At 34.8% G+C, this 22369-nt stretch overlaps 1 protein-coding gene across 1 annotated transcript in view; it reads right to left on the reverse strand.

Annotated features, from left to right (window-relative positions):
• The window catches only part of LOC129940012 (lachesin-like), a 50470-nt gene extending 36108 nt beyond the window's left edge, over positions 1 to 14362 (reverse strand). Inside the window, exons 1-2 of the mRNA XM_056048234.1 lie at positions 14172 to 14362; positions 2764 to 2972 (exon numbers count right to left, since the gene is read on the reverse strand). Coding sequence (XP_055904209.1) covers positions 2764 to 2972; positions 14172 to 14362 — 400 coding nt within the window. The remainder of the gene's footprint in view (positions 1 to 2763; positions 2973 to 14171) is intronic.
• Positions 14363 to 22369: the final 8007 nt, after the last annotated feature.

Genomic DNA, 22369 nt, shown 5'->3' on the forward strand with positions numbered 1-22369 from the left:
ATGTTGAAGTTTTTTCCGTGAGGCCTTAGTTCACACAGGACTGAAGCACCACCTATAGTTAGTAAATAAGTAAACTAGCTTAAGAAAGATAACTTGTTTGTTTATGAAACAGCTTGCCCAGAACTAAACCTTGCTTGAAAGTTTCATGGCTTCTATGAGAATCCTAAAGATATGAACATACAGTAACCAGATGGTGTGGATATATATTATTCCTGCTATTATTCTTCAACTCTAAAAAACACCTGCGTAATCATGTTAATCTAATATTTTCTTTTGGGTTAGTTCCGGGTAAATGGAAAACAGCATCTGTTCAGCCAATCCTCAAAAACTGTGAATCTTCTTTCATCAAATTATCAATCGATTACACCAATAATTATTCCTTTCAAGGTCATGAGGACTTTAATTATATATCTGTTTATTAAATATCTGAAGGAACTTGAACTTTTTAAAGACCAATGTTTTATTTTACCATGCAGTCGAACAAACTTAATATCGTTTTGTAGAAAAAAGATCATTCCACTTGATAGTTTAAAAGAATTTAATAGTGCTTGTATGAGGTTCTCTTAGCCATAAAACATGCACTAAGTATCCATAAATCTCTTCTACAAATGTCTTTTTGGACCGTCCAATAAGCGAGTTGTTGTATTGAATGGGTACAATTTCGTATCCAAAAACAGTACGATGGTGTTCCACAGGGATCTGTATTTCCTCCGACACTTTTTCTTATTTTTAAAAATTATGTGTTGGAAATTTGCAATCCGCTAACCTGCTTTGCTAATGACAAAAGCTTTGATTTATATATTGGTTTTAAGACTTGCAACCCTCCTTATGGAATCTTCTATTTAATTTCTGACTTTGACATCAAACAGAATAAAATAACATGTATAGTTCTTAAAACAGTACCCGTAGCATGATGGTTAGTGCGTTGGACTGTCATGCAAGGGTTCTTGGGTTCAGTCCCTGCCTGTGCCACCTAACATTTTTTCACGGGTACTGTCTCTTGGGAGGAATTGACAAATCCTTCAAGAGTTATTCTTGTCATGAAAAAGTGCTTTCTCAAACTAGCCGTTCGGATTCGGCCTTAAATTGTAGGTCCCTTCCATTCCTGACAACAGTACTCGCACACAGGAATGGTTGAGAGTTGTAAGTCACTAGGCCCTGGTTCACAACGGACTGTTGCGCCACCCCATTTGATTTGATAGTTCTTAAAACAACTATAGGAGTTATGTCCCCAAGCATTCTGTAAGATTTTTGGGTTTCCTAAAGGGTGTAGGAAGTTGTTCCTACGCTAATCACGCATTATTCTATTGATATTAACTATATTATTTTGACGGAGCATTTTCGAGTCAAAATTCCAGTTATGTTTAATTCTTTTTTATACTAAATTTACCACAATAGAATGGCTCGTCACTGTACGCTTAATATCAAACTATAAAATACAGATATTTGTTCTTTTGCCGTACTACTCGAATGTGGAATGATTTAACATACTTTTCCATCAAGATCAAAGCGATTGAAGCAACCTTTCAAACCCTCTCTTTCTTTCACACTATGACCTAGGTATGCAAAGCGATCACCATTGGAAAAATTGTATTGAAACTTTAAAACTGGTGGTGGTTTAAAATTTGTTACATAATTTCCTTGAAAAGTGGAGTATTCCATTAATAACTGATAAAAGACTTAAATTTTATCAGAGTCATAGCCTTTTACAGCTAAGTTATCACATTTTTGTTTTAAATTTCAATAATTATTGTGTTAATTTCAAAATTTTGCTATCACATAAACTGAAACAATATTTTATTGTTTTATTATTAAAACCATTTTCTTTTTAAAAACGGTTTAATTTTCCAAGAATTTTTCAATCAATATATAACAATAAATTATTCTCTTATTACCACCGCTTGATTATTCGATTCTGTTATAAAATACTGAACAAAAATAACCCTTGAAACCAACACTGCGTGGTATTACCTGGAACACCTTTAATTAGCTCCATAACAATTATTCCGTGGTTTTTTAATTAAGATATTCATTTGTATATCAGACGCCGCGACGACCAGATATCGTTTTCATTTGCATCACACTATCCTGATCCTGGTACTCGTATAATAGTATATAACAAATTATTATTAACTTTTTTTTTGTACGTTACTTCTCTCCCCTTCAAAGGATCAAACTATGCATAATGCGCATTAAGTTACGTTACAAAAAGAATGAATAATAAATTAAAAAAAAAAGTTCTTATAATGACCCTTCAGCCGATTACGCTTGGAGCACCTTTACCTGTAAAATTGATATTTCGCCCGAAACAACCTGATGGATGCGGTTGTAATAAATATTATCAGTCAATATAGTAATTAATACCTACCTACACTATGTGGAAGGACCAAAGTACGTTGAGGGCGTAATTGTATGACGCCTGAGCCTTAGGGCCTCGGAAATATAATTTTTTTTATTTTCAGAATTTTAAATACTCATTATAGCTTAAAAGTTGCACGTGGATGCAAAATATTCTTCTCATAATTCTTTTTTTTTTACTTGAATGCACTTTTATATAAAAATGTACATACATTAAATATTGTGTATATAAATTATGGCTATTTCACTCCAGGTTTGAACACTTTTGAAATTATATAATCAACCTCTATACCTACTTCTGTTGTTGAACTTTCGTACAAATAATTATTAATTAAATTTGACTCGTTTTTAAAAGCACAAAAGACTATTTTGTATAATATTGGAGGTAGGAAAGCGTAGACTTACATATAATGGTTAAATTTATTTTGCTGTTTCTCGTTTGAGCTTTCAAAAAGTCCACTCGACACCGATAGATTCCTGTGTCGGTTTCACGAGTACTTTGTATTGATAGCTCCCCAGGCTCCTTGTCAAAAATGAAGTAGGCTCTTCCGCCGAACACACTTTCGTCGGACCATCGTTTAGCAGCTTTTGATCCTCCACCACGGATGTCGACACTGTAATTGTAATAATTCAGAATATTATAATAAAAATTAGGGTAAGGCATTTTTTCAACATAATATTTAAGTTGCATTTCGTACTATTTTTATCAAAACTCTTAGAGAGTGAGAACATAACTTTCTTCGTAGCATTTTCGATGGACTTTCCAATTGTAAAGTTGTTGGAATTTGGACATATTTGGTCATCCCGAGAACAAGGAAAATTTCTTTAATGTCCACAGACAAAATATCGACAAATCTGATCTATAAAAAAGTTCATATATATGTCATCAAACCTCTCTTAAATTACACTTAACTTGAAGTGGAACCAACATTTGTAAGGAAGACTTAGAAAACGAAGTCTCGATTATTATATATTCCCGGTGCTTAATTATTTAACTTAAAATTACTGAAAGATACGACAGTGACTGTACCTTCGACTTCATAACATAAATCTAAGTGATCTTACGGATTGGACCGTTGCGTAGGGAAAAAACCAGCACGTGCATATAAATGTCATTAAGGTAGAGTATTGAGCCAAAAGAAATGAAAAACAAGCGAAGAAAAAGAAGCGAACGCCGCCGCCTTGCAGTTGAAAAAGATCGAAGAGTCCCGTGGTCCGAACATTGCGCGGGTGTTGTGTTAAGCCTGTAATAGTTCAAAAAGAAAACCCAGAGCCAAGCAAATAAGACCAAGTTCCCTTATCTAGCATCGAAGAAAAACGTATTTCCATTTAAAAGCTTATAAACAAAAAGATTACTGCTTTTGACAAACTTCTAACGGATTTTATTTAACGCAGCTGGGAGAAATTAATAGGGATCGTATTTGTATATCATATCACCAAACCAGGGAATGGGAATACGAAGCAGGCTACACCAACGGTTACTCCAAACTCCCCTGTGCCTAAAGCACCAGGGCAGCACCAGAGTGCAGCCCGACATTGTAGCCTTGTTGTTGAGCATACAAGGTCAACTAACAGGGTTCCATATAGGATCAAGGCAAAAGGGTAGATCATCTCTACTCTTTACTGTCTTACCTGGCCGGAGATGCGCCTTAAGGTCCTAGCTGTGAATGTAAATTTCCTAATTACGAATGAATGAAGAGCAAACATGTTGAAAGACTTCAGTCCCGATGTGTTTCAAGGGACGCGGATATATTATGATCGCGGTTTATGTCGCTGGATCTCCTCAGGTTACTTACATTGCTTCAGAACTCGAGATTCAATTTAGGGAACTAAAACTGAGCTTGGAAGAAAACTATTTCGTATTAGCCAGTGATTTGAACGCAAAACATGAAGATTGGGAAATCACTAAAGTAATTCAAGAGGTAACCATCTTTTTAATTTGATTAATCTTATCGGGTCGACCTGCTGGCTACTAAACAGCCATATCCAAGAAGCGGCTCCTTTCTGGATCTTTCCTGTACAATACCAGACTAACAATTACAGACAAAGTGGATAATCACCCTCAAAACTGCTTACAGACAGTAATTACTTCGGACTGGCTGCTGTAATGCAGATTCCAAACGAACGCGTGGAAATGGAGTAACTAGTTGCAACGCACTCTTACAATTACAGTAAGATGCGTTGGCCTCGTTTCACCAACGCCTTAGCGAAAGAACTTCGTTCGAGCGACATATCCCCACCAAACATCAGAAAGCTGTACGAATACTGAAATTGACCAACATTAACAACAGAGTGACGAAATAATAAAACGAACGATGGAACGAACTTGTACAGACGACTTACAGATCCACACGACTTGGAGGTTAGGACACTGAAGTCGTCCATTAAAAATGTAAATCTGTTGATTAAGGAGAACTACAGGCTATCAAATAACATGTACTGGGACCGCAAGATCCGGTCAGTTAATTCCAGTGACCCTAGTATGTTCCCTAAAATCAACAAGATATTCAAAAAAAGAACGACAATGACCTTCCGAGCCTGAATCTCCAAAGAACCGAAGAGAACAGAGACGTAGTGAGGATAATTGAAGATCCTAAGGAAAAAGTGGAGGCGGTGGGAGCTGCTTTCCAGCAAGTGTACAAGGCGAATGTTAGCATTCGCCCCAACCACAAATTGGAAAACAGAGCCTTACTTTATCACTTTTACCTCCGAAATGATATCATACAATGGCGATCTGAGAACCGCGGTTTTATGCGGTTCAATGACGACTCCTTGGCAAATGCTATAATTGCCTAGCAAACGGGACGAAGTTTGAGCTTCTGCTCATCTTTAATTCAATAAAAAATAAAAAGTCAGCAGGTGTCGATGGTATATCCAACGTTGTACTAAGACATTTACCGATGGAGGCAATTGACATTTATACCACGATTTTCAATAATGCACACTATCCGGTGCATTAGAAGACCGCTGTGGTTCATCTTCTCCCGAAAAAGGAAAAGGACAACTCCAACTCATTAAATCTTCTTCGGAGGATCAGCAAAACTTACGAGAAGATCAACAATAGGGCTCTGACAAAGTGGGGTGCAGACAAATTTCGGATTAAAAGTTCGGATTAAAGTTATGTCATGATACAATTCCTGCTGCGTCTTAACTCGTTTGTAATATCCAATGGAATACATTTAAAAAACTGTGTACAAGTGCAGTTCTAGTTGATTTTGAAAAGGGTTTAAGGTTAGAGAGTCCTTATATTAAACTGAGTAGGATTAGCATTAGCACACCATTGTTATATACTTTATGATGAGCTTAACGCTATAAGGCTTTTGTCTAAAGTGGTAATGTAACTTCTACCACACCACAACATTCCAAATTCAGCAGGAAGCTTTGATTCTTCTTCAGCGATTTGGTAGGTAGTCTTACCAAGGTAATTACGTACGCCAACTGACGATCTAATTGCGTACTGAACGAAACGAAAGGATGAGGTTATTCAAATTCGCTACCAGCGCGGTTTCGATAAGATTCATCGGCTGAAGACTGTAGGTCACTTCCATCCTTAAAGCATTACTCGTACATTTTTGAGTTTTAAGTCACTAGGCCCTAGTTCTCAATGGATTGTTGTGCCACCGTATTTATTTACTTTATCCAACTATTTGAACGTCTTAAGACTTTCTGCAGCAGTATTTTCACAAAAATATTAGTGTGACTTTCGGTCCGCGACAGATCAACGTATTCTGAATAAAAAAAATTAGTTTCAAGTTGAGAACCGCATATATGATCCATCATCAAAAAGTGTGGCGAAGGCCAAAATCTGCTTTATGGAAAAATTGTAAAATTGTAACATTCAAAAACATACGATCAAATATGAAAAAGCTCTTTTAAACTTTTACAAAAGCATTCAAATTATTTCGACAATAAGTTGCGCTATGATGTGATTCCTTCAATATTCGTTGGAAAAGTTTCATTCCCTCATTATACTATTCACCGTAATACTCGAACTTCCAGGAAAGCTCAATTATTTAACCTTGAGCTCGATTTCGGACGTATTGTCAAGCATAGAGATTTTTTTCCTCACATCGAGAATGCGAAATGCTTTGACCAACTCTGTTTTTATCTCCTATTTTGATATTCAGAACTTTACGACCAGTGTGCACCGGTGTATCTTCTTGAATACCTCCTTTTTTTCTAACCCTAGCACGTTTTTTAAATAAAAACATATAACCCATTGAGTGTTTGTAAATTCTAAAAAAATATCTTGACTATATTAGGAGTTAATACTGATTCCAAGATATTTTTAAAACTGATCGGATATGCGGACGACACTCGCATATACCCAGCCCTCCATTATTGTTTCCCTATAACAGCCATTGAAAAACAAGTTGGTCCTTAAATCCTAGATAGTAGAAATTTCGAAATATTGAAGGAGATCTTCTACCCTTATAGTAACAACTGTTGCTATATTATACGCTCTACAAAGCTCTCGTATTGCTAGTCTTATTATAATGTCCTGAGTATAACACGATAATTAAAGAGGGAGCAAATGGAATAAAACACTACAATAGGGAGAAAGTCAAGTCCCAGCCCAAAGGAAGGCCGAACCTCCTCCGATTTAAGGACCAAGCTATGGAAGAACCTACAAAAATTAGTTTGAATGAGTGAAATCAAAGTGCTAGGGTTTCTAAAGGTTAATTAAATTCAAACAAATTTAAGAACCTATGCATTTCACTTCATAACAAAATTCAGCTATTCCAGTTTATATTCATCTCATCGAAAACATTATACGGCGCGGCGGAGAAAATTGAATGTAAATTATAAAAAGATGAGTTTATTTTAAATAAATATCTTGAACTTGCCGCAAATTTCATTAATTATATTCTAAAAGCAAATTTATTTTGGCCAAATATTTTGATTGCAAACTGCATTGCATAATTACCTTGCCACTCTCTTTTTTTAACCCCATTTAAGGGATATGTTTTTTCATCCCTTGCAATATAATTCATTTTATGTTTACAAATTGAAATACGGCCAAGGGAACGACTGTCTATTTCATTTTGTTCGTTCTTCTTTAAGTGAAATGAAAAGAAAAGAATCTTTAAATTTGAAAAGCAAATAAAACAACCGATAAAGAAAAAGAAAACTCTCCTATATTTTCATCTTTTCAAGATTCAAGACAACAACGACTATACGAACCGACCAACGATAATACCAGGGAGGAAAGAACTCACATCGCATCGTGACCATGGACCAGTTTTTCTTCAAAAGTTTTCATTCAAAAACACAAACACACAGGTATACAAACTCCTATATATGTATCTAGAATTTATAAAATGCACATAGCACTTTTATTCATATTCACATAGAACGGTATAGTAGATATAGTGATGGTTTCTGGCATATCAAGAGCTCTTGAATGTTTCGAGGGCGTGGCCCCAGAAAAAGTAAGTTAAAGTGGCAAAGACTTTTTATTTTTCTGGTTTTCAAGAAAACCGCATTCAAATAATAAAAACTAAAAAAAAAACGAAATAAGACAGAATAATAATATTATTTGACAACTTAAGATCTTCTAACATATCTTAAGTTGTATATACCCTTGCACTCTTATGAACATTTCATGCAGTAAATTATGCAGGGTTTTAAAAAGCTGAATTCGAGAACAAGATGCATTTGAAGGGAAATGAACATTTGTTACTGTAAACTTTGTGATTGATCGAAAACTTAACATTTACCTATAGAACATTGAGTTAAGAGGACCTCAGAGACATTTGAAAAGTTCTCTATTCCAGTCTTGACATATGCGATCAATAATGCACGTGAAATTTGTATTTTAACATCAGAAATTGATGTTATACTGATTAAAGTTTGTTTTTATTTCATTTAGTATACGAAAAATTTGTGAACTTCTTTCCAGTGAATTAAATGTCATGTAAAGATTGAGATACAAAATTTAGAAGCGAAATATGAATGCAACGATTTCGAATAAAATTACATGCCCGGCTTTAGATTTGCAACTTATAGACAATGAGTACCGCATATTTTTATGGGGATTAAAAGTTTTCTATTCATTAAATGCTTTTAATTTAAAAGTATTGTCAGAAAACATCCATTGCATCAACGGAAGTTGACACATTAAAAAAATCCTTTTATGTGTTGTGAGTGCACTAAAGGATACCCTATACCCTTATAATGATTAGACACAATAATGGTAATTAGGAAAGGAGGATAGAATTAGAAAGGATAAGCCGATGCAAGTTAGTTTTGAATGTCTGCACATTGTAATGAGTCGGGAATATTGAGCCTGCAAAAGCATTCAACATTCGTGTAGTGCGGCTAAAGAAAGAATCCCTGTGCTAAAAATTTGGCTCATGGATAATCTGATGGGCATTGTTGATATGTGTAAGGGAAAAATGCTACTGTCTATTTCACTAGAGCATAGTTTATAAAAATAACGATAAAACAATGATAGGCAATGTCTCGGTGAGAGAACGATCTCCTATCATTTTAAGAGCTCTCTTTTTAATTCCATCCAAAAGACTCAAGTACGTTATTGGATAACCTGCCTGAAAAGGGAATTATACTCCAGTTTTGGAGGAATAAATCGTTTGTTAATTATAGCCAGATCAGGAAAGGTAAAAATTCTTGTTTCGTCTTAGAAAATCTAAACCTTTAGCAGAATTTTTGGCAAGGTCGATTAAGTAATCAGTCCACAACATATGGTTTGTGATATACGCACCTAGAACTGAAAGCTATTCAGTCTCCTCAATGAATAGTGGCATTGGTGGTTGGTTGCGCTTTTGCACCAGACCACAGTATTGAGTTATCGAAACATTCAAATTCTACATGATTTTTTATTCCCTATTGGACAATGCTGTCAAGATCAGAATTTAATGGGCTTATCATGTACTGCCGTTGATAGTCCGCATATTTATGAATATAAAAAGCTAAGGTTACTGTCATCAGTAAAAACATTTTATGGGGAAAAAGTTTAAGTTAAGAGATGAGAATGAGAACATGCTTATATCTGAAAGCATTATAAAAGGCTCTGACATTTGAAAGAAGACTTAATTTATATAAATAAATAAATTAGGTGGCGCAACAGTCCGTTGAGGACCAAGTTAGGGCCTAGTGATTTACAACTCTCAACCAATCCTGTGTGCAAATAATATTGCCAACAATTCAAATCCAATTCCGAAAGACTAATATGAAAAAGCACTTATCATGTCAAGAAATACTCTTGGAGGATTTGTCAATTTCTAGCAAGAGGCAGTGAGTACCCGTGAAAAAAAAAATACTTGAGATGGCATAGGCAGGTACTGAACACAAGTCATCTGGCATGACAGTCCAACGCACTTTTTTTTTTATAGTTCATTTTTTATTAATTCCTTCTTAAACCTATCTTAAAGCTAGACAAAAATTCATAAAACTAGCCTAATTATAAATAACTTACAACTAACTTAATGGTCCCATACGGACACTCTAAGTTAAGTAGAACGCACTAACCATCACGCCACGTATACGACGACTTAATTTAGCAGATCCTACAACAAGCATTGGTTGGCTTGTTGATAATTGGCAGCAAATGTACTTGATCAGGCTTGGGATTAATTGAAAATTAAAATGTTAATAATAAGTTCGATATTTTTAAAAGTAGACGAAACTGGATTTTTTTCAAAGGCATGTCAGACGATACTTTGACATTTAAAAATGAAAAATGTCACTAAGGTAAATACAGTAAGCATTGGGTCACATTAATGTCGGCTGCAAACATGAATGGATCTAAAAAACATAAAATTCTTTTACCACTTTTAAAAACTTCATTGTTTTCGAGGTTTTAAAGTGTTTACCTTTTATTTACATCTATGGCGTGGATGACCGGGCAGCTTTTTGAAAAACCGATTGTAAAGATTGATCGAAAGGTTTACACGTTTTACTTTTCATCCATAACTGTACGGCACATCCCAAAGATCTACAAACAAATTTCAAGCCTTTTGAATGTTTCTGAACACATTTATATTAGTGGAAACTTTAAAGCATATCGATGTGGAAAATAATTACGCTATAGCAATTTTTCAATTCATCAACAGAATTGGAAAAGTTTGAGACATTGACGTCAAAAGTACAACAAAAGCAAAATGCTTAAAGAAACCAGGGAAAAATTCTATGGTGAAAGAGAAGGCGACAGTCCTCTTATTTTCCTTAATAATGTTGATGAAGATCGAACTTTAATGGAAATTGAATATGATGAGTCTATTATGGCAACGTAAAATCGAAGCCAATATACCGAAAAAGGTAGATAACTATATTTGAACCTCTGCCTTTCCTACAGATGAAGTTTTTTTATTGAGAATTACAGCTTTGTCTAAAACTTAGTTAAAAATCATTTTTGAGTTCTAGAAATTATTTATCTTATATAAATGGAACTGAGTTCTAATACATTTTTTTTTGCTATTTTTGTATCACTCGGTTGGTGATTCCGACTTAAAATTCTGACATTATGCGAACAAAATTTAAAACACTTGTCAGGAGGAATATATTTAAGGATTTTTTTTGATATTCTCACCATTTTCGAAATAAAAATTTCCTCTTAATGCATTTCGTTTAGGTTTTTTTTTTAATTATGTTGCTTTGAACATCTGTACTTGAATAAAGCTCAAAATAAATTGGTTTCGATTCAAATTTTTCACTGATTCTTGAAAACTAGAACCATTTATTCAAATATTTAAGTTCTGCACTTTCTAGAATATTATTTGATATATAAAAATATTCACGAAATCGTTTTTTAAGTGGATTCAGCCAAAAGATTATTGTCCAGATGAAAAATGCAACAATATCCATAAAAGTTTAATATTTTAAAATACATCTTCAAGTACATATTTATAATGTCAAAACGCGCGTCTTGTCTTCTATAAACAAATTTATTTACACTTTTATTTGGTCATGTTGTAGATGAGAATATTGGCTTTTTTAAAATTGGATGGTATTTTTCGACATAATTTAAAAATGTAAAGATTCAAAACCATTATAAAGGCTTAAATGTCTAAAACCCTCAAACATTTGATGTAAAAAATAGGTTGAATTAAAATAAAGCACACGAAAAGTTAATAGTTTGATTCTAATTTGTATGTCTTTTTGCAAACCGTTTAAAGTTGCATATATTTTTAAAAAATATTTAATTATGTCAAATTAGGTGGCCTTGTGGTCTGATTTAATCCTTAACCAAAAAACATTGCTGAACCGAGTACTATTAGTAACAGTCTCTCCAATTCGAGGGTCTATTAAATCGAACTTATATCTCAGACTGGGATTTTAAATCAGATTTCTACGCTGATAAAGAAATAAGTTAAATCTCAAACAAGTTTTTAATAAACCGAGTTTTAGAGACTAGCACTTTGTCAAGAAATTGGACGTAATTGTTTTAAGTTTGATCAAAGATTTTAAAGAGGAATGTGTATTTATTTTCTTTTTATAAAAATTGCCATTTGCGTCAGACCGTCCTCCATAACTTCACGAAGCTTAAAGCTTTTGAATCGATTGTGGAACATTGGTTCATTATTCACAAACCCATTAAAAAATTTCCACGGCCAGTCAAAATTTCTTGTAAAATTGCGATTTTGGGGATGTTTTTGTTCAACGTTGCACTACATAAACGTCGTCCATCAATATTTTCCAGCTCCGTTCATAACCTCCGATGTGAAAATTGAACTAATTATTTAAAATTATTTTTTAACGAAACCGATCAATATAATATATTAAAAGAACCCACAGATACTTCACGTAACTGGTGGTCGACTGAACTTTAAAAGTCTTAAAACTTAAGTTTTCAATTAAAACACAGTGTTAAGAAATTTTTCGGAATTTTCAAAGATCAACGAGGAATCCACAAATCTCGATTTTCGTTAGTACTAAGCGGTGCATGGGGTTTCAATTCTTCTGAATGTTTACATCGGTTTCACTATTGACGGCGATTTACGAGATTCAACTCAAAACTGCTTTGAGAAAATGCAATAAAAATTTACATTTTCAAAGCGTATTTATTCTCAAAAGATGAAAGCTTTTAAAGTGCATAGGATACCAAAAAAAAAACCTATCCAAAATAAAACCTCTTATTGGAAAATTCTTTAATTAACTACGTATTATATTATTTCATTTTAAATAAAATAATGATTTTATTTAAATTAAAGCGTTTTTAATGCATTAAACAAACCATAAGTATTTTGTAATAAAGGCTATAATTTTGTTTGTCACAAAGCTTCACTTTCCACCAATCTACCACTGCTTTTCCATTAGACTTGGGAGATGAATTTGAATGACTACTCGTTAATGTCGAAAGGGAAGGTAATTAATATTGATTTAAAGAATGACAGCCTTAAAAAAACCCCGAGGTCATTTGATTTTCATACTCGAAACAAAGCTATTCAAAAATGGCGGCGCACCTGCACAAAGTATCTACCTACCATTACTGTTAAATTATGTCTATAATTTTTATTATTCCTATTTTAAGATAACTTGGGTTGCACAGTTCTGCACACAGCCTCTGGCTAGGAGCTCAGGCAGAGGTAACTAGTAAAGGGTGCTTTTTTAAGAGGTTATGAACTTTTAATTGGAATACAACAAACCTGATTTTTTATATTGACTATTTACTCTATTAAAAAGATAAAGTTCTGATATAGAATTATAATAAAATTTGATTTAGGTACTTCATATGAATCATCCACTTCATCCACTTTTAGATGACTTTTTACAACATTTATGGCCTTATATCGGCAAAATCTCTGCTTGGACCAGCGACTTCACATATGGCAACAGAAAATATTCAAGCGGCATTAAATCACACGATTTTTGGAAGCCATTTCATGGTCTCATTAGGAAAAACTTTGCGGTTACAAAACGCTTCCTGCAATAAATGAAACAAAGCACTATAGCTATGCGACATGTTGGGCCATCTTGTTAAAACCACAGATCGTCAGTAATCGTTGCTCTTCTGCGGTCACCATTGACTGTAGCCTTCTGGCAGTATCGTTTTTAAAGAAGTACGATCCATTTACTTCGCCAAGCCCTTAAACACGCCAAACAGTGGATATAACGGAGTCCTAAAATGACACTTCAAGATCATTATCATTATAAATTAATGACAGTTTTGTCTATTGACGTATCCATCCAAGCAAATGTGAGCTTCATGTTATTTAAAATAAATTTGTCAGCATTTTCATGTTGAAATGTCACAGCTGACAAAATGTCTGCCAGTTAGAATAGTGTTACCAACTTTAAGTACTACCTACACCTCTTACAAAAAAACACCCGTTATAAGATGTAAACTTGCCAGAAGAAATAATACAGAACTGAAATGAGATTTCAAATTCAGCCGGAAGTTTTCTGTTTCGAGAGAGAACCATGTTCCTGGAAGTGGAACCGAACAACCCAACTTCCTCCTTTTGGCTTTCTATATAAATTTCCCATCATCATCATAATCATTGCAGCAACAACAACAAAAAAATAACTGTATTTCATATTCAAATTGAATTCGTTAATGGCCGTTGAATTGAAAAGCAAGAAAACTTTTCCGCATCTCTCCTCGATTGTATGAAAATTTTCAAAAAAGAAAAATGAAAAGAAAAGAAAATAATAACAATAATAAGTGGTTTCCTTAAGGAAAATAATAAATAGGAAGTGAAGGAAGTAAAATAAAAAAAAAGCAGTTATTCCAAAATAAATGTGAAAGGAGGTAAAGTTCTCAGTACGGTACACGGCAGTCGCAGTCGAGGAATGCCTTAACGATATACAACAGCTAATAAAACGGGAAAAAACTTTTTTTTTATTCTTACCTGTATATTGGCGTTCCTTTATCCTCGCGATACCATAGAATGAGTACGGCGTCATCTCCTTCATACGTACTCACATTGCATGGAAGATAAATTGTTTCGCCGCTTAATGCTTCCATTTTGTGAATTGGAACTGTTATTGTTGTTTGTTTGTTGTTGTTGTTGTGGATATAATTTACAGTTGGTTTGCACATTTGTTTTGAAGCCATTGAAAGTTGTCGGTGGAGTGAGGATCATACGTAACGTAAGCCATCCAGGCGACATGAAATATAAGCAAACAAAAAAGAGAAGAAGAAGAAGAAAGAAAAAAACAATTGATTATTGGAGGCTGGTTGTTTATTACCTGCAATAAATAAAGCAGTAAACGTTTGGTCGCCTTGTGGGACCCCATTACAAAGCACATTCATTATTTTCATACTACCTAGATACATTCGGAAAGGGTTATTTTTTGTGGTTGGTTCGTGTAATGGTCGTTGTTGTAGGTGGCAGAGGTGGAACAGATGGCGGCGGAAGTGGTGGTGGCTACATTTGCAAGTGCTACATTCGATAACAACTATCCTTGCCGAATTGAAGTGCAACGTTGTTGAATCGGACATGACACATGTTCGTTATTCAGTAACCACCATCACCTCCCAATTGTAAGGAATTGCAAGAATTGAGGAAAAATTATGTGTCAACTTATGACAATTGTCATTTTTGTCGAGTAATTGAGTTCAATGTAAGGACGAATTTTTGTCTGCTTTCACTTACTTCATTCAAAATGCATATGCATACTCAAAAACACACACACGCTCACACTCACACATACATTAGGGTGAAGCGTCAAGGAATGGAGAAAAACAAAATGGTTTATAAATTTGGAATAATTCCATTTTGTTGTATTTTGATTTCAAGAATCTTTTGACATATGTATGTACATCTTATCTCAAAGTTTTTAATTTTCTTGGAAAAAATGATAAATTCTCTGAAAATGGATTGGTCTATCTGGAAATCTGCATGTTTTATCGTTTTTGAAATAATAATAAACCAACGTTTTCAAAAATAAGCTTCGTTCGCTTAAGGTATACAAATAGAGGATGGGATGGGAATAATTTGGGCCCGTGTGTCGATATTCCTTAAAAATGTACAAAATATATATTAACAACACAAAAATTCAAAAGTTTAATGTCAATGGCTCAAATTTTTAAACATTTAAATGACGTAAAGTATTGTTTAACGCTGAAACATTCGTCTAACTTTAAAAACAGCAACATTTTGCTTTATTTTTTTTTAAAGGATACGTTATTTATTTGACGTTCGTTTTATCATACAAGGTGGGCGTGGTTACTTCCTTATTTTAAAAAACATGAATCAAAAAGTATTGGCAATACTGATTTAATTATTTTTTCTGTGTATAGAAGTACATTTAAAGATATATTTTATTTGGTTTTAAAAACGACATCTCGAAGTTGGTCACCATTCTCGTCAATACACTGAAATAGTTGGAATTTGAAATTGTTTTAAACTTTTTCCGGCATATCTGTGCTTATGTCGGCGATAGCAGCCCGAGTATTATTTTTAAGATGACACAGGATCTTTGGACGATTAGCTTATACCAACGACTTAAGGTAGCCCCACAAGAAAAAAACACATAGGGCTAAATCTGGCGATCGTGCTGGCCACTTAACATCGCCTCTAAGAAAGATAAGCCCTTCGGGGAAGTTTTCACGCAAAATATTCTTTGAACTTCTTACCGTGTGAGCTGTGGCGCCATTCTGTTAAACCGCACTTGATTTCTTCAAGTTTGAGCAAAAAAAATCCACAATCATGGTGACATAACGTTCAGAATTGACCGTAACTGATCTTTCGTTCTCTTCAAAGAACCATGGACTAATAAGGCCTATTCTGAATATTGCACATCAAACAGTCACACGTTCTGTATGCAGAGGCTGATCTTGAAGTTCTCTCGGGCTAGTGGGGCTCTAATTAAGCATGTTTTGTTTGTTCACAAATTCTGAAATATGGAAATGCGCCTCGTCACTAAGGAAAACAAGGGCGTCCGGAAGCAAGTTTTCGAGGAACGCTTGGGCTTCACTTGCATTTTTTCGCGCAACATAATCAGGTGAAAATTAAGTTCCTCAAAAACAATTCGTCTCCCTGTACGACTAGAAATCCCGAATGTTTATGTGCAGATCGCCTAGGGGATTTCAAAATCGCCACTCTTACCCTTTCGATGTATTCTGGCCATTATGGTCCAATATGTTTCTTCTGCTCACTACCTGTATCCTTGAACGTGTCCACCCCTAACAGATCAATTTCCGATCAGGCACAAGACTTGTAGGTACGATATTGAAATGGTCTCTGAAAGCACGCTGAATTGCGATGATCGAACGGCTGAAAGAAAAGTAGGCCTCCACGGCGAACGCGCGTTCTAGCTTTGTCCACTGCATTGTTGACACTGAACTAGTCATAACGAAAACGTTAGATAACGTGCTTTCCAACAAGCTATAACCAGCGCTCTACTATTAATAGCCGCACAGTTGCGAGACTTTAAATAAGGAAGTAACCACGCCCCACCCTGTACAATAAATTAAAGAAAAATGTTTTTTTTTTTTGAAGAATATGAGCTTGTTAATCAATAAATATGAAAGCTATCTTGGCTTGAATTTGTACTAAGTACATGTTCGACAAAACAATTTTATTTTGATTTTTTTATTAAATCCACTTAAAGTAAACAACAACCATTTTCATATGAAAAAATGAGTTTGATCGAATGTCTGTTAAATTTATTGGTGAGAATCAAGCGAAAACCAATTTTTACCAACATTTTCAAAAGTTTTTATTTTTATTACAATTACCATTTGGATTTTTTACAAAATTATCTAAACCATAATAAAAACAACTCTTCTGTGATGACAAATTACAGGCGGAGTTTTTCAAGCACGCGTGAGCTGATCTCGTAAGGAGGTCGGAAGAAAGTCCAGGCTTCGAGCCTGAAAAATCGACCAAATTTTCACTCCATGCCAGATTCTTGAGGAGTCTTTAGAATATGATATCAATACGGATCAACTTTCATCGATTTCAAAGCGGCCTATCACAATGTCAACAGGAACGAACTATACTGTGCCATATCGTATTTTCGCTATCACTGCCAAACTGATACAAATTATCAGGATGACGTTGAAGAATTTTCGTTGCTGCGTCAAAATTTGGGGAGACTTAACCGAAACCTTCGAGACCACCAAATGACTTCCACAAGGTGGTACCCTGTGAGGTAGCTGCTTCAATGTTGTTCTTGAGGTAGTGGTCCGAAATACCAACGTTAAAACCATTGGCACCATCTTACAAAATACCAACCAATATCTTCGGAATTTATTGGAAGAACCCAACCAGCAGTTACACCTGTAACTTTTCCGACGTATTTACCGTCATCGAATAAAGTCGATTTCCATCGTAAACTCGTTCAGAACGTTACCATTGATAGGTAGAACTTCGAGGTAGCAAATGCATTAATATACATTGGTACTGCTGTTAACTCTTCAAATGACCTCAGCACTGAAATCAAAAGTCGGATCACTCTTGCTTATAGCTGTTTCTTTGACCTAAGTAAGAAATTGAGGTATAAGGCCTTATCGCGAAATACCAAGCGGACACTGTAGAAAACCTTAATCATCACAGCCATACTTTATGGTTCAAAAGTATGGACTTTTGCACAGGTGGTTGAAAGATTCCTTGATATCTTCGAGAGGAAGGTTAGACGTTTACGTTATATGGACCGATTTGTGTCGTCAGGAAACTAATATCGGGGGGAGAATATACAATCACGAACTGTACGAGCCGCACAGGGACTTGCCCATGGACATAATCCTATGTGTTGAACGAATAAGATAGCTAGAGCGTTTAGACCGAAAAAACATAGAAGTTTAAGCCCGTACGGTATTAAAAGCTTAGTCTGAGGGAACTGGAAGCAGAGGTAGACCTCATCTCCAGTGGAGCAATCAAGTTGAGGCCGACACACGCCGGATTTGTATTGAAAACTGGAAACAGCAAGCTAGAGATGAAGTCATTTGTTTAAGCGATTTTTGGGGTCAGCTAAATTGTTAACGTTTTTTGTATTTAAAAATAAATAAATTGGGTGGTGCAACAATCCGTTGAGAACTAGGTCCTTGCGATTAACAACTCCCAACCCTTCCTGTGTGCGAGCAATGTTGTCAGGGATGGAGGGGGCCTACAATTTTAGACGAATCCGAACGGCACCTTTTATGACAAGAATTAATCTCGCTCTAATCTTATCGATTACAAACATTTCTTATAGAAATTTTATAATTAAGTCCTTTTCACCCAGAATTGCTATTGAAGCTTCAGTCACCATTTTCAAACAGTGTTCCACAGCGTGAGTGTGACAAGGTTTGTCTAGTAAGAAGATTATTTTTTGTAATTTAAAAGTTCCTCCAATACCTGAATACTAATTCTAACAAACAAAGGGGGTGACTTGTGAATCTATCTTGGTACCTCAGAATGTCTGGGTTTACCTAGCTGAGACTATTCTTTTAAAGACTGATTGTGGTCTTTGAATTACATTTCACATTAAATATCTATTTTTTTTTTGTTTCGGTTAATGAGCTTTTCAAAACAGAGTCACAAACTGTTTCCAAAAATGTTCTTCTGTTTACACAATTTGAGGTTGCTCTACGAACTTTGATAGATTCTATGAGAATTTCAATATTCTCTGAAATAACTAGGCCATATCTTGTTAACCAAGTACCTAATAAATTTGAAAGATTCAACCAATTTTTCAATGCCGGAGCATTGCTTTCCATGCGCTCTACGTGATCTCAGCGGGGGTGTTGTTTTCTGCGTTTACAGCGGAGCCTAGGTAGATGAAGTCATTGACTACCTCAAAGTTACGTCTATCGCGGTGACGTTTTGACCAAAACATCAGTGTTGCCCTCATTAACCATTAAACCCATTTTTGCTGCCTCTGCCTCTGCCTCAATATTCACAAAATCCCCATTGACATCACGCTGAGTTCTGCCGATTATTTCAATGTCATCCGCATATGCTAGTAATTGGGCAGACTTTTGAAAGATAGTGCCTCTAGTGTTGACGTGTGAGCTCTGCACTATTCTTTCAAGCACGATGTTAAAAAAACGCATGACCTTTTTTGGTATCGAAAGGTTCTGTTAAGTTGTATCCAACTTTTATGGAGCAGCGTCATCCAGCACAAACAGACGAGTTTGGCAGGGATGCCAAAACTAGACATGGCTCTATACAGCTCGTCCCTGTAGATGCTGTCATATTCATATTAAAGAGCTCGGCATTCAAGTCATCTGCTCCAGCGGCTTTATAAGACTTTAGCTTAGATATGGTTTCTTCGTCTAAGTCGGGAGGAGGGGATTGTTGGCTTTCGTCGTCTATGTTGAACGGATCATCTTCCTGCCTGCGGAATTCGGTTCGTCATCGCCGTTATACAGTCTGCAGAAGTGGTCCTTCTTTCCTCATCAATTAATAATCTAATTCGTCTAAGTCGGGAGGACGGGATTGTTGGCTTTCGTCGTCTATGTTGAACGGATCATCTTCCTGCCTGCGGAATTCGGTTCGTCATCGCCGTTATACAGTCTGCAGAAGTGGTCCTTCTTTCCTCATCAATTAATAATCTAATTGCATTGATTCTATGCTCGAATATCACAATACTTTTTAGATGTCTAACACTTTTAAGACTCATTATACAGAAGAGTAAGAAATGCATGTTTGGAAAAACAATTAAAAATCTTTCTTTTTTGTAAACAAAAGTTTGAACGTGGAACTTTATTTAGGACACAGACATTTTAACTAAAATCAAAGACCTCTCTCCTAATTTTTCTTACCTTGCAGTCGTTGTAAAGGGGTATAAAGAGTGAAATAACATTTTGCGATGCTTCACCCTAATAAACATAGTTGTAGTTGTAGTATGACATAAGAACTGGTGTTGGTTGGATAGGATAAGGAAAGGCAAGGAATGTAGGTCATTAAATGGCATTGTTCGATCCAATACTGTAACCAATTTCGCCTCCTTCTCGCCCATTTCACAAAAAAACCTCGCTTATCCCGACCTGACAACGATGTCAGGACCATAAATCGATTCGATAAATTTATTACTGCCGTTATGTATGTATGTATAGACAATGAAATATCCTACAACTTCGATCGAAGTATGTTGTATGTGTTTGAGTTTGAGTTTGGAATTTAATTTTTATGTATTCTTAATTGTGTGTATATGCAAAACTTCAATGGGAAAGTCCAGCCCGTTGAGTTTCAGAAAAGAAGATTATACATTTACGTGAGATAATTTTGTAGCACAGGTGATGAAACCCCACACTCTGACGTGTAATTACGTTCACTGGTGAATTAAAAAAAAAAAAAACCAACGACACAGAAATATACTGTACAAACCCACCTATAAATATACATAGAAATATAATAGTGACAAGTAAAGAGCTATTTATTTACAATGTTTAAGAGTAAAACGAGGTGCATTTTCGATTCGATTTAATGTTAAAATCCTTGAGGGTTGTTAAAATGTATAAAAGCTGAATTTTTGCTGTGTGTGTTTTCGTTCGTTCTTCTCTCAATTTTAAAAAATGCTTTTTTGATAATGTTCAATTTAATTAAGGATTAAAGTATAAAATTAAGGTAATATATTTTATCTACCAATATATTGTACATAGGAAGGTACAATTTTAAGGATAAAATTACCATCATGAGTAATTTTTTTTTTTCGAATTATTTATATGAATATGACGGTAATGAATCAGTTAATAAAGTAGAGCATCGTCAGGAGGTATATTTATTAAAATAATAATATGAGGAAAAATATTAATAATGATATTTATGTACGAGTGCCTATCAACATCATTATATGTAAATCAATTTGTCTGTCGTCCTCTTCTGAACTAAAAATATCTGTTTTCAATTTGGTTCAAATTGAATGATCTTCCCAAATCCATTGAAATATTGGGTTTTATTAAAAATGAATTACGAGGAGTCCTATTTATTTGTTAAATGTCCATTTTAGAAAATTACATTCGACTCTTGAAGTATCTTAATCTGAGTTGTTTGATTTTTTTGAAAGTGTACAACAGTAAGTATTACAAAATCCTGTGAAAAATAGGTAGAAAATACGATTTCTTTGAATAAAAAACTTAAGATTAATTAATATCCAAAGGAACTAAGGAACAAATGCAATCAAAATGTAATTTGGAAGCACAATTATAAGTTTCAGTATTGGTTATTAAGATTTTTGAAAACAAGGAAAAACGTATATTGTACTGGTACTTTTACGAAGCCACTAAATATAGATATCGGTTTAAGTACTGAACAGTAATAAGGAATACCGCAAGAAAGAGTAATATGTGTTAGTTGTTAGTAAAAAAAAAATAGTTAATTGTTCGAATTGTGTTTTTATAAGGCTTTGAATATTTAAATGCTGAATGAATTCAGAGTTCATTTTAGCAATATTCGTGGGCTTAGAAAGAATTTCTGTGCCGCATATGTTCACACTGCAACAAACAGGCCAGCTGTTTCAGCATTTAGTGAAACTCAGATAGGTGAAAATTCTGATTATTTAGAATTTGTTCTAAATGGGTATAGCTTAGTGCCATTACTCTTTTTCCAACACGGATTAGCCGTATATATAAGAAATGATGTTGCGTACCAACTTCAACCACAATATGATTTGAGCTCTAACACAAACTTTAACTTTATGTGGTTAAAATTTACGGTACAAAAGCACATCATCCACGCATGTTCTTTATATCGAAGTCCAAATCTGGACAGAAAATCGACTTTGAACGAATTTGATGCTCTGTACGACTTCATTCAAAGAATTGTTGCCCATTATCCTCACTCTGAAATCGTCATTGCGGCGATTTCAATGTACACAATTCTTCTTCGAGTTAAATCAATTAACTCAGCTTGTCGATGAGCCAACGCGAATTCCAGACGTTGCAGCTCAATCCGCCAACACCCTAACCTTGTTTCTTATTTCGGATCCTAATAAATACACAATCAGTTTATTACCGACTCTAGGCATATCAGACCATTGTATCTGTAAATTTCTCATGTGTAAAAACCCAGTTGAAGAAAAAACTCCTATGAGAACCGTTTAGCAATATAAGAAAGCCAACTGGGACGGTCTCAATAAATACTTCAGGAACTTTAACAAGTCACTATGCTTCCTCGAT

This window comes from Eupeodes corollae, chromosome 1 (genome assembly GCF_945859685.1).
Source record: "Eupeodes corollae chromosome 1, idEupCoro1.1, whole genome shotgun sequence".
Taxonomy (NCBI): Eukaryota; Metazoa; Arthropoda; class Insecta; order Diptera; family Syrphidae; genus Eupeodes; species Eupeodes corollae.